Below are 13,497 nucleotides of genomic sequence, written 5' to 3'. Positions count from 1 at the left end.
GGAAGGATTCATTTTTCACGTGGAGGGTGGTAGAAATCTGGAACTCTCTGGCTTCAAAAGGTGACGGAGGTAGGAACCATCGCATCATTTGACAAGTATTTAGATAAACATTTGAAGTGCCATAGTACACAAGCTTATAGGCCAAGAGCTGAAAAAAGGGACTTGAATCGATAGGTGCTCAATGACAGTTGTCAACATGATGAGTTGAGAGGCCTATTTCCAGGCTGTAAAACTCCATAGCTCTATTATGCAAAGATGGCTCTCTATGACCTCTCCAGGACAAGTGTAAATATCATTAAATCTTGGAGCAGCTAGTGATGGATGCCTTGAAAAAATGAAATACAGCTGTAAGATCAGATTTCCAATACTAATGGGGCTTATAATTCAGAAAAAGAGAAACTTGTGAATGTGGAGCCTGAAATCAGATTGATTCTCTTCAGCGTGGAGCTAGAAGGCTCACCTCTTCAGTGTCTCATCAAAAACCATTGGTCCCTTTAATTCTGATTTTTTTTTTATTGTGGTGGCAAGCAAAAACAACTGGATAGAGCAGGTAGGTGATCTGACTTGAGGTCTTTTGCATCATCAAAGTGGTCTATAGAGTAATCTGGAAATTGAGAACCAGTGATCTAACAATTTTTAACTCTGTTCTTTCCCCACGGATGCCTGTTGAGTTGATAATTATTGCTAGCACTTTCTGTTTTCCTTTAAAAAAAGCCCATTCAAGGATGTTATGAAACACCTCTGGAGCCGGTGGGAATTGAACCTGGGCCTATTGGCTCAAAGGTAGGGGCACTACCGCTACACCTCAAGAGCCCTGCCTGAGTGATTTCTGTTTTTTTTACCAGATTGCAGATTCGGCTTCTTCTAATTTTGTAATAGTGACTTAGTGTTTAATTTGCTGAGAATAAAAAAGATGTTAATTGTTCATGCATCCTTCAGTTAGGTCAAACCATTGCTCTGAGGGCTCTTGTGGTGCAGTGGTAGTTTGAAGGCCTGCTTCAAGGTGTGTCATAACATAGAATCACAGAATTTTATAGTACAGAAGGAGGTCATTTGTCTTATCGTGTTTGTACTGGCTTCCAAAAGAGCAACCCAACTAGTCCCATTCTCCAGGCCTATCTCCATATTCCTCTAACTTCATCACTTTCAAATATATATCCAGATCTCTCTTGAAACCCCCACCCCTCTCTCAGGCAGTGCATTCCATATCATATCAACAAGGCCATCCAAGTGTGGAACCACAGAGGTGGGTGAGATACTTAATGAGTATTTTACGTCAGTATTTACTGTGAAGTCGGACATGGAAACTAAAGAACTTAAATAGTGATTTCTTGAAAGTGTCCATATTACAGAGGGGGTGGTGCTGGATATCTTAAAATGCATAAAGATGCATAAATCCCTGGGACATAATCTGGTTTATCCTAGATCTTTGTGCAAAGTGAAGGAAGTGATTGATCGGCCCCTTGATAAGATATTTGTATCATCAGTAGTTATAGAGATGTACAGCCTGGAAACAGACCCTTCGGTCCAACCCGTCCATGCCGACCAGATATCCTAACCCAATCTAGTCCCACCTGCCAGCACCCGGCCCATATCCCTCCAAACCCTTCCTATTCATATACCCATCCAAATGCCTCTTTAATGTTGCAATTGTATCAGCCTTCATCACATCCTCTGGCAGCTCATTCCATACACATACCACCCTCTGCGTGAAAATGTTGCCTCTTAGGTCTCTTTTATATGTTTCCTCTCTCACCCTAAACTTATGCCCACTAGTTCTGGACTCCCTGACCCCAGGGAAAAGACTTTGCCTATTTATCCTATCCATGCCCCTCATAATTTTGTAAACCTTTATAAGGTCACCCCTCAGTCTCTGATGCTCCAAGGAAAACAGCCCCAGCCTGTTCAGCCTCTCCCTGTAGCTCAGATCCTCCAACCCTGGCAACATCCTTGTAAATCTTTTCTGAACCCTTTCAAGTTTCACAACATCTCATGGGAGAAAGTGAAGACTGCAGATGCTGGAGATCAGAATCAAAAAATGGGGTGCTGGGAAAGCACAGCCGGTTAGGCAGCATCCGAGGAGCAGAAGAGTTGACGTTTCAAGCATACCTTTTCATCAGGAATGAAAAGCCACATTCTTAATGAAGAGCTTACGCTCAAAATGTCGACTCTCCTGCTCCTCGGATGCTGCCTGACTGGCTGTGCTTTTCCAGCATGCCGTCTTTTGACTCATTCATAGCCATGGTTGAGGTGCTGGAAGACTGGAGGGTGGCGAATGTGGTGCCATTATTTAAGGAAAAGCCAGGGAACTATAGACCGGTGAGCCTGCCATCAGTGATGGGTAAGTTGTTGGTGGGACATGGTTTACGTGTATTTCGAAAGGCAAGGACTGATTAGGGATAGTCAGTGTGGCTTTGTGATTGGGAAATCATGTCTCAGTAACTTGATTGAAGTAACGTTTTTGAAGAAGTGACAAAGAAGATTGATGAAGGCAGAGCAGTGGAAGTTGTCTGTATGGACTTCAGCAATGCATTCGACAAGGTTCCACATGGTAGACTGGTTAGCAAAGTTAGATCACTGGAATCCAGGGAGATGTTCATTTATACTTGGCCTTTGTTTCCAATCTTTTAATCAATTTCTGATCCATGCTGCCATGCTATCAATCCCAATCATTTCTAATTTGCTCACTAACCTACCATGTAGCACCGTATCAAATGCTTTGTGGAAGTCCAAATACAGTTTGTTCTGTTATAACACGTGTTTCATCAACATGAATTCACTGTTACACTATTGACAATTTGGGGATGTTGTTCTTACAGCGCAAACTTTTAAAATGGGTGTTGACTGTAATGTGATTACAGCACCAACACTTTAAATGTTGTTTCTAAAGCGTGATTTTTCTAAAATGCGGGCTTGCACAAGAATGCAACCATCGTATTATAGAAGAACTGACTGTATACAACATCCACAGTATTACCCTCATCCACTGTCTATGTCACTTTGTCAAAGAATTCAGTTGAATTTGTCAGGCGTGACCTGCCCTAACAAAGATATGTTGACCGTCTGGTATTAGCTTATTTTTCTCTAAGTGTATAATACTTTATCCTGTATTCTGGCCTCCATCAGTTTTCCACCTATTAATATCAAACTGACAGGTCTATAGTTACCCCCGTTGCCCTTTGTCCCTTTCTTAAACAATAGTGTCCCATTTACAATCCTCCAGACTACCAGGACTAATCCTGTGCACAGTCTTGAAAATTTCTGTCAACGGCTTTGCAGTTTGCTCCCTTAACACTTTCAGCAATCTAGGATGTATCCCATCTGAGCATGGCAACCTCTCTACCTGGAGTGCTGCCAGCGTTTTTGGCACTTCTTTATCTTTCATGAAATTGTTCGGTTGCTCAACATCCATATTATCAACTGGGGCATTGTCACCGTCTTCTAATTTGGGAAAGACAGAAGCAAAATATTCATTTAGTATCTCTGCTATATCCTTTGCTTCAGTGAGCAGCTTACCCAGCTTGTTCCTTATGGGCCCCACTCTAATATTTTACTATTAATATGCTTGAAGAACATTTTATTACTTGTTTTAGCACAGCCTGTCATCCTTTCCTCATGCTTCTTCTTAGCCTTCTTTATTCTCAAAATTAGCCTTTCTTCTGTATTTGAAATACTCTTTCTGATTTTTTTATTGCTGTTATTCTGGTATGCATTATATGTCTACTTTTCCTTCCTCAACAGGTTGATTTAAAAAAAAACTCCATTTGATAATGCTTAACTGAGAGTGTGCATATGTTGCCATTGCAGCCTATGTTTCGGTGCTTGCTGATACAATGAATTAGTAACAAGTGGGTTAAGCTGTCATCGCCATAAAAGAAAACACTGTCCCTATGTAGCTCCCTGTTTTCTTTCTCCCTTCTTTCTTAAATAATGTGGCCTGTCACCTGCCAACCTGCAGGAACTATTCCAGAATCTATAGAATTTTGAAAGGTGACCACCAACCCATCAATTATCTTTACAGCTACTGCTTTAAGTATTTTGTTTCTCCTTTTTCTCAGGAAGAAACAGCTGCAATTCATACTAGAGGGAAAAGGAAAGAAATCTGGGATAACCCTGGAAGAATCTAAGGATAGTATAAAGCTTGGAGGTGAGACAGTAGGCCGAGCCATCATGAATTACCCTAATAAAGACATCATCACTGAACAATTCAAGGTAAACATCAATCATTGTTTCTTTATTATTGTATGGGATGTTTAGACCATTTTGGAGGACAGTCAAACATAACCCTGTCGACCCTGAAAAGCCTGAGGACTAGTGCCAAAATTGGACAACTAGTCAAACAACATATTCTTGAATGATACCTTACATATAGATCACCATTTCCATCCCGAGGAATGTCTAGTCCCACTGACAAGTCAGATTAGCAGAAGTGATGGCACAACGAGATAAAGTCAAAAGGGAGCAGACCTGGAAGTCCTCAACATTAACTATAGGTAGGAGTGCATTTTTGGTGATACAGACTTGATGGGCCAAAGGATATCTTCTGGATGTATGATGCTGTGAAGGATGACTGCTAGGGGCATCATCAAATATATCTAAAAATGCGTTGTGCACCAGGTGAAGCTACAAACAGGGCTAACTGAGAGCTAAGTGACATAAGCAGCAAGTGATAGACAGAGCTAAGAGATTCCATGACCAATGGATCAGATCTAAGCTCTGCAATCCTGCTACTTCCAGCACGAATGGTGATAGTGAATTAAAAAGCTTATTGGAGGCGGAGGAGACTCCAAAGATATCTTCATCCTCAATGATAAGAGAGCCCAGCATTTTAGTGCAAAACATTGGGCTGAAGCATTCAAAATAATCTTTGGTCAGAAATGCTGGTTGTTGATCTGCCTTGGCCTCCTATGAGGACCCCGGCATCATAGATGCCAGTCTTTGGCCAATTCGATTCACTCCACATGATATCAAGAAACAGTTGGAGAAACTGAATACTGCAGAGACAATGGGCCATGATAATATTCTGGCAATCGACTTTTGCTGCAGAACGTCCCATGCCCCTAGCCAACCTACCGCCCCCTCGACCATGACCCCACCCCCCCATCATCAAACCATCATTTCCCAGACCATACAGAACCTCATCACCTCAGGAGATCTCCCACCCACAGCTTCCAACCTCATAGTCCGGGAACCCCGCACTGCCTGGTTCTACCTCCTTCCCAAGATCCACAAGCCTGACCACCCTGGCCGACCTATTGTCTCAGCATGCTCCTGCCCCACTGAACTCATTTCTACCTACCTCGACACTATCCTATTCCCCCTAGTCCAGGAACTCCCCACATACGTTCGAGACACCACCCACGTCCTTCACCTCCTCCAAGACTTCCGTTTCCCCGGCCCCCTAATGCCTCATCTTCACCATGGATATCCAATCCCTCTACACCTCCATCCGCCATGACCAGGGCCTCCAAGCCCTTCGTTTCTTCCTCTCCCGACGTCCCCAGCAGTACCCTTCCACTGACACACTCATTCGTTTGGCTGAACTGGTCCTCACCCTTAACAATTTCTCCTTCGAATCTTCCCACTTCCTCCAGACCATTGGGGTAGCCATGGGCACCCATTTGGCCCCCAGCTATGCCTGTCTCTTTGTTGGCTACGTAGAACAGTTGATCTTCTGTAATTACACCGGCACCACTCCCCACCTCTTCCTCCGCTACATTGATGACTGCATTGGCGCCACCTCGTGGTCCTGCGAGGAGGTTGAGCAATTCATCAACTTCACCAACACATTCCACCCAGACCTTAAATTCACCTGAACCATCTCCGACACTCCCTCCCCTTCCTAGACCTCTCCCTCCACTAATATTTTTACAAACCCACCGACTCCCACAGCTACCTGGATTACACCTCTTCCCACCCTACCACCTACAAAAATGCCATCTCGTATTCCCAATTCCTCCGCCTCTGCCGTGTCTGCTCCCAGGAGGACTAGTTCCACCACAGAACACACCAGATGGCTTCCTTCTTTAGAGACCGCAATCTCCCTTCCCACGTGGTTAAAGATGCCCTCCAATGCATCTTATCCACATCCCGCACCTCCGCCCTCAGACCCCACCCCTCCAAACGTAATAAGGACAGAACACCCCTGGTGCTCACCTTCCACCCTACCAACCTTCACATAAACCAAATCATCCGCTGACATTTCCGCCACCTCCAAACAGACCCCACCACCAAGGATATATCTCCCTCCCCACCCCTTTCCATCTTCCGCAAAGACCGTTCCCTCCATGACTACCTGGTCAGGTCCACGCCCTCCCTACAACCCACCCTCTCATCCTGGCACCTTCCCCTGCCACCGCAGAAATTGCAAAACCTGCGCCCACACCTCCTCCCTCACCTCCATCCAAGGCCCTAAAGGAGCCTTCCACATCCATCAAAGTTTCACCTGCACATCCACCAATATCATTCACTGTATTTGTTGCTCCCGATGCAGTCTCCTCTACATTGAGGAGACTGGACGCCTCCTAGCAGAGCGCTTTAGGGAACATCTCCAGGACACCTGCACCAATCAACCCCACCGCCCCGTGGCCCAACATTTCAACTCCCCCTCACACTCTGCCGAGGTCACCTCACCCTCACCTCCTTCCACCTATTGTATTCCCAGCGCCCCTCCCCCAAATTCCCTCCCCCCCTACCTTTTATCTCAGCCCACTTGGCACACCAGCCTCATTCCTGAAGAAGGGCTTATGCCTGAAACGTTAATTCTCCTGCTCCTCAGATGCTGCCTGGCCTGCTGTGTTTTTCCAGCACCACACTTCTCAAGTATTAACATGGATCCCACATAAAAAGCTGGTGAGCAAAATTAAAGCACGTAGGATTGGAGTAACATATTGCAGGATGGAGAATTATTCGACAGACAGGAAATAGAATAATTGTTTTCTGGATGACAGTTTCCAGTGGAGTACCATGCTTGACTGTTTAATGTTTGGGCCCCAGTTATTCAGAATGCCTATAATTGACCTGGATGAGGAAGATAAATGCAATAAAGCCAAGTTTACTGACGACACAAAACTGGGAGGATTGTGAGTTATGAGTAGTATGTAAGTGGCTTCAACATGATTTAAACAAGTTGAGTGTGTGAGCCAATAAATGGTAGCTGCTGGATAAATGTAAAGTTATACATGCTGGTGTGAAAAATGGGAAGGCAGAATATTATTTAAATGGTGATAGATTGGGTAATGTGGACGTACAAAGCGATTTATATGTCAGTTGTACATCCAGTCAATGAAAGTAGACAAACAAGCAATTAGGAAGGCAAATCGTATATTGCAAGAGGATTTGAGTTCAGAGCAGGGATGTCATATTACGGTTATACAGGGCCTTGATAAGACCACACCTGAAGTATCTTGTGCAATTTTGGGTTCCCTGTCTAAAAAAGGATATACTTGCTTTGGAGACAGTACAGCGGAGGGTCACTGGACTGATACCAGGGGTTACTGGGCAATCTTATAATGAGAGACTGAGCTTGTTTTTACTAGAGTTTAGAAGAATATGAAGGGATCTGATTGGAATGCATAAAATGTTAACAAGGCTACTCAGACTAGATGCAGAGAGGGTATTTCCCCTGTCTGACAAGTTCAGACTAAGGGGACACAGTCTCAGGATATGGGGTAGGCCATTTAGGACTGAGATGAACAATAATTTCTTAACTTGGAGAGTGGTCAACCTTTGGAACTTACTATTACAGAAGGCTGTGGAGACTTTGTCACTGAGTCAAAAAAGAAATTGATAAATTTTCTGATGTTAAAGGCAGCGCAGGTAATGGAGAGAAAGCAGGAATCTGGCATTGAGATATAGCATCAGTCATGATCATATTAATTGGCAGAGCAGACTCAAAGGGCTGAATGGTCTACTCCTAGTCATTGTTTCTATGTTTCACAGTTTAAAGAATTGCTTACAACCTAGTAAAGTGACCTGGGCTTAAATATAGTTTAAACCTTTGAGATTCAAGTCTCCTCTATTACATATAATTGCTCTTAATACGTGTTTGGACAGTGTTGGCCCAATTTAACAATAAAAGGTTGTCCATTAAAGCTCTTGTAATAAACAAAAAGATGACTCTGACCAAAATAAGGAGTGCTTGTCTGCAGTTATATATTTGAATAAAGAAAAGTAGCCATAGTCTTACCAGGCCATAGTGCTGCTCTCTCATTAGAGAGAGAAAGCTGTATCTTGAAGGTCACCACACCTCAGCTGAAGGGAGAAGTTAAGAAGGAGAATATGTTACATCAGCCATAGCAGGAATTGAACCTACACTGTAGCCATTACACTATATTGTAATCCAGGAACATCCACCCAACTGAACTAAACCGTCCCACAAAATTCAAGTAGAAAGTGCTTTATACCTGACTTGGAATGTTTCATGCAAAAAAAAGTATAAATCAAGGTAAATCCTCAAAATATTTTGCATAAGGTTTGACTTATGCCCTATCCTTTGCTCTTAGCCAAGACACCTGTGCTTTTCATTTTAATGTAAATACCGGTAACTAAAACCTGGTCGGTTACCTACCAGGGTGGTTAAAAAAAAGTAATGGTAATAGTTTCAAATGTTTACAACAAAATCTCAAAGTTGCCAACCAATTGCAGTTCGGAACTTTTAATTGGTTTTATTGGAGGTATGTATTGACATAAAAAGCAAACAGCATTTATTTTGTTGAAGTCTGCATTGTGGCGAACACCACCACTCATGGAGCAGTTGCTTTGGGTTTGACTTACAAATAATGACAAAACCTTCCACATTAAAAGGGAATCCAGCCAACAAAAATAATTGTTCATTTCTGATAATATCCATGAAGACAAAAGTTTGTTCAGTGTCAGTCACTGTGTTTATTTACTAAGAACAAGATTTACAAGGATGTTACCAAGACAAGAAAGTTTGAGTTATAAGAACAGGCTGGATAGACTGGGACTTTGTCCCCTGAAGCTTAGAAGGCTGAGGAATGAACTTAGAGAGGTTTATAAAATAAGGGTCATGGATAGGGTAAATAGACAAGGTTTTTCCCTGGTGGTGGGACAAGTCCAGAATTAGAGGGCATTGGTTTAAGGTGAGAGGGGTAAGATTTAAAAGGGCTCTACGAAGCAACGTTTTCACACAGAGGGTGGTACCTATATGAAATAAGCTGCCAGAGGAAGTGCTAGAGGTGGGTACAATTATTACATTTAAGAGACATTTGTACGGGTCCATGTTTAGGAAAAATTAAGAGGGATATGGGACAGACAAATCAGACTATTTCAGTTTAGGAAACCTGGTCAATTTACACAAGTTGAGCCTGTCTCTGCTCTGTGTCTCTTAACTGCATCTGCCAGGTATAAAAATGCTGATATTCAAAATGCAGCCACACTAAAATTTAGGAAGAACACACAACGTACATTTGGCCATGGATTCATCTCTTTACAGGATTTATTGTAAGATGTAACTAAAGTTACATGTCTGCTCAAAACTCTCTTACTTGTAGCAGCTGCAGGTGGATTACAATAGCCATTATTAAGTTAGCACTGATAACGCATTACATTTGTAGAAATGGCCAGCTCAAATTATTTTAAGTAAGAATGCTGTACTTTTAATCTCTAGATCTGATTGGTGAAGAGGCACCAAATCCATCTGATTATTTCTGTCAAAAAACTATGTATATACACTTCCACCGTACGTGACAAAAGAATTGTATGAATCCAGCATTCTAATGATGAGATGCAACTTTGCATCTGCCAAACATTAGAATTTCCAGTCTTGCCACAGAGAAATGCAACCTGACCCGATCACAAAGCTCATGTTAACATTTTCAAAGTGTTGGATATCTTTACTCAGAACTCTGAGGATAACATTAAGTGTAGAGGGTGCAAGGCATAGGCAGACAAACAAATGTATTTACATATCTAATAAGTTATTTACTAACTGTTCCTTTGTTTTCTCCCATATTTAAAATCAGGAAACAAAGACATTTTGCCAAGTATATGTGCAGGAACTGGTTAAAGATGCTGCTCTTATTGATGTTAAAAACGAATCTCTACAGAAACTCTGGCCTCAGATATTCATTGAACTTGTCCGGGATTGTGTAATCCAGATGAGCAATAAAAACACACATATGAAACTATGTCTGAAAAGCATAATGGACCAGAAATGAAGAGCAAACGCAACCCCATTTTAGCTCTAGTTCAGCACCATCCATTCTCTGCCACATGACCTGCTGCAGTAAAACCTGAATCACAAAATCTCCACTTGTAAAGATTACTGGCTACAAAGTGTTGTTACTTCAGGATTTGTATTTCATTGGAACAAACGTTGTCAGATCACATACTTTAACAAATTGGGATTAAGTAACTAAAACATGAGATAAGAGTGCACAGGAGTGAAGGAAGCCAAAGCCATTCTTCAACTAGTCTTCCACCTTCAGCTGCTGATGTACTCTAAGAGCACTTCAGTAGGTCACTGTTATCCAGAAGTCAGGGTACATGGAAACTTCCAGTTTTAACTGCAGACTTTATTCATTTGTGGGACTAACTTTAAAGTTTGCTTCTAAAGTAATGTTAAGATGTGTTGCAACCTAGGAGTACCTGTAACCAGAGTTTGCAAGTTGTTTATTCAGTCACCTTTCTCTCTTTGTTAACTGTGTAGACATGTCAAAATACACTGCACATTGGGGATCTCTGTCAGACAGTAGTGGTTTGTTATTAGACCTTTCGTCCCACCAGTTTAATTATATATTGTTATGAATTCTGAGTGAGATGTGGCTTATTTTATGGCACTCTCACCTCCCAGTCAGAAAGTACTGAGTTCATTCTAGAGACTTGAGCATAAAAATCAAGCTTGGCACCCCGGTGCCGTACTGACTGCTGCATTGAAGATGGGACATTAAAACAAGGCTCCCTCTGCCTTCTTAAGGGAGCACAAAAAATTCCATGAAACGGTTTTAAGGAAGAGCAAGTTTGTTATTGCTAGTGTCCTGGCCAGTATTTGTTCTTTCAGACAATATCAGAAAAACAAATAATCTGGTCATTATCACATTGTTGTTTCTGGGAGCTTTCTGTGCATAAATTATCGTTGTCCTTCCTACTTTAAAACAGATGTCAAAAAGTCTTTCATCGACTATACAAGGTTTTCAGATGTGGTCTTGAATGATCCAAATACATGCAAATCTTTGCTTTTTATTCTTCTGGGGTGGGCTTTTATCTGGTTTTTAACTGGATAGTCAATTTTCAGTAAACTCCTGTTGAATATGGCACTTAAAAACTGAACAGAAGTTTACTCATCTAACTTTTTAAAGTTTTAATAAAATGTCTAAACCTGTCTCAAGGTCATGTTTGTATGACTGAACTTGTTTTGTGTTTATACATTTGTGATTGGTCTTGTTTTACATAAACAGAAATTCTTTGTGCACTGCTTTTCTTTAAAGTTCCCTCTACCACCTGATTTTGGAATAGGTACAAACTGGAAGTGTGATTTCATACACTAATTGTGCTTCATATTCTTTATATTGTTTATCTGTCAATGTAAAGGAAGATTTTACAGCATGATGCTCACTAAATCCACTTCACCGAACTAAAGGAGGCTTGATGTTGGACTTTGTGTATTTAAGCAGACTATTGCAGGAAATCTAGCAAGTTGTACACATTGCTGAGATAATATTTAATGTTTTAACACAGTCGTAATAACATCAGGAGACTTTCTGTATCTCAATCCTGTTCCACCATTCAGTTTGGTTGTAGTGGATCTGTGCCTCATTTAATTGCAAATGCTTGATACCCTAACGCAACCACAATATATTAATCTTGTCAAAAGCCAGGGTTTTCTTTAGTACCTGTGCTGCTATCTGACACGACTATGTTAAAATTTAAAATTATCCAATAATGTGCAAATTACATAGTCAATTTATGACTAATGTTTCAATGTCAAAACTGTTTCTTGTGTCATTAAACCACGCATTTGTGCACGTTACTTATGATATTTTCAGTTAAAATAAAACTAAGATGTGTCTCTTTTCAGCATCTTAGTTGGAAACTGACATATGTTGCCTATAATTTGTGGTTCGCAAAATGGGACTTAGTTGTCCATGTGTAATGAATGTGGTTGTGCACTAATGAGATTACTGTCTGCGGACAAAGCCACAGAATTAACTAGAATGAAACTAGTTTGTAGTTTAGTAAGATGTCTGTCATTATAGTAATTATTAGAATAGTTAAAAGTTGCGCAACTGATACCATTCTGATTTTGTTTAGAAAATACTGACAATCTAAGTTTTATATCAGTACCTGTTAATGGAGAGGCTGTTTCATTAATGTAATTGACTGGTAATGATTTTCCTAAGTACCTATTTGCTAGTTCATTGTTTTATTTCTTAACCTTTCTTCCTTCTTCAGTGCTAGTTCAAAAATAAGATGATTAAAGTTCATTTCAAATTGATTCAGTGTTTTTTCATTGTCATTGTTTGGATTTAAAAATTGTCTGATGTTGCTACTGGAAGCAGTTTGTGAAACACATGAGCAAATATGTAACTAATATGGGATGTAGCAGTCTAAGGTGAAAAGAGGAGAAAAGAGGAGAAAAGATGATAAAGAGGAGAAATGAGTAGAAAAGACGAGAAGAGGAGAAATGAGGAAAAAAGAGGAGAAATGAGGAGAAAACAAGAGAAAAAAGGAAAAAAGATGAGAAATGAGGAGAAAAGAGGAAAAAAGGAGAAAAGAGCAAAGAGGAGAAAACAGGAGAAAAGAGGAAAAAAGGAGAAATGAGGAGAAAAGAGAAATGAGAAAAGAGGAGGAATGAGGAGAAAAGAGGAAAAAAGAGAAATGAGCAGAAAAGAGAAAAGAGGAGAAATGAGGAAAAAAGGAGAAATGAGAAAAGAGGAAAAAGAAATGAGGAGAAAGGAAAAAAGGAGAAATGAGGCGATATGAGGAGAAATGAGGAGAAAAGAGAAATGAGGAGAAAACAGGAGAAAAGAGGAAAAAAGAGGAGAAATGAGGTGAAAAGAGGAAAAAAGGAGAAATGAGGAGAAACAGGAGAAAAGAGGAGAAATGAGAAATCAGGAGAAAAAAGGAAAAAAAGATGAGAAATGAGGAGAAAAGAGGAGAAAAAAGGAGAAAGGAGAAATGAGGAGAAAAGAGGAAAAAAGAAATGAGAAAAGTGGAGAAATGAGGAGAAAAGAGGAAAAAAGAGGAGAAATGAGGAAAAAAGGAGAAAAGAAAAAAGAGAAATGACGAGAAAAGAGTAAAAAAGGAGAAAAGAGAAAGGAGGAGAAAAGAAAAAAACAGGAGAAAAGAAGAAAAAAAGGAGAAATTAGGAGAAAAGGGGAGAAATGAGAAAAAAGGAGAAAACAGGAGAAAAGAGGAGAAATGAGAAAAGAAAAAAAAGGAGAAATGAGAAAAGAGGAAAAAGGAGAAATGAGAAAAGAGGAAAAAAGTAGAAAAGAGGAGAAAAAAAGAGGACAACTGACGAAAAAAGGAGAA

The 13,497-nt window shown here is 40.7% G+C and overlaps 1 protein-coding gene across 5 annotated transcripts in view; it reads left to right on the top strand.

Moving 5' to 3' along the window:
* The window catches only part of LOC140458343 (leucine-rich repeat-containing protein 49), a 275,785-nt gene extending 263,328 nt beyond the window's left edge, over positions 1–12,457 (top strand). For all 5 annotated transcript variants that reach the window (XM_072552724.1, XM_072552725.1, XM_072552726.1 and 2 more), the window contains 2 exons: positions 4,059–4,212; positions 9,987–12,457. In XM_072552724.1, the coding sequence (XP_072408825.1) occupies positions 4,059–4,212; positions 9,987–10,181 (349 nt within the window). In that variant the 3' untranslated portion in view covers positions 10,182–12,457. The remainder of the gene's footprint in view (positions 1–4,058; positions 4,213–9,986) is intronic.
* The last annotated feature ends 1,040 nt before the right edge of the window (positions 12,458–13,497 follow it).

Source organism: Chiloscyllium punctatum, chromosome 33 (genome assembly GCF_047496795.1).
Source record: "Chiloscyllium punctatum isolate Juve2018m chromosome 33, sChiPun1.3, whole genome shotgun sequence".
NCBI classification, from domain to species: Eukaryota; Metazoa; Chordata; class Chondrichthyes; order Orectolobiformes; family Hemiscylliidae; genus Chiloscyllium; species Chiloscyllium punctatum.
This window is presented reverse-complemented; position numbering and strand designations above follow the sequence as displayed.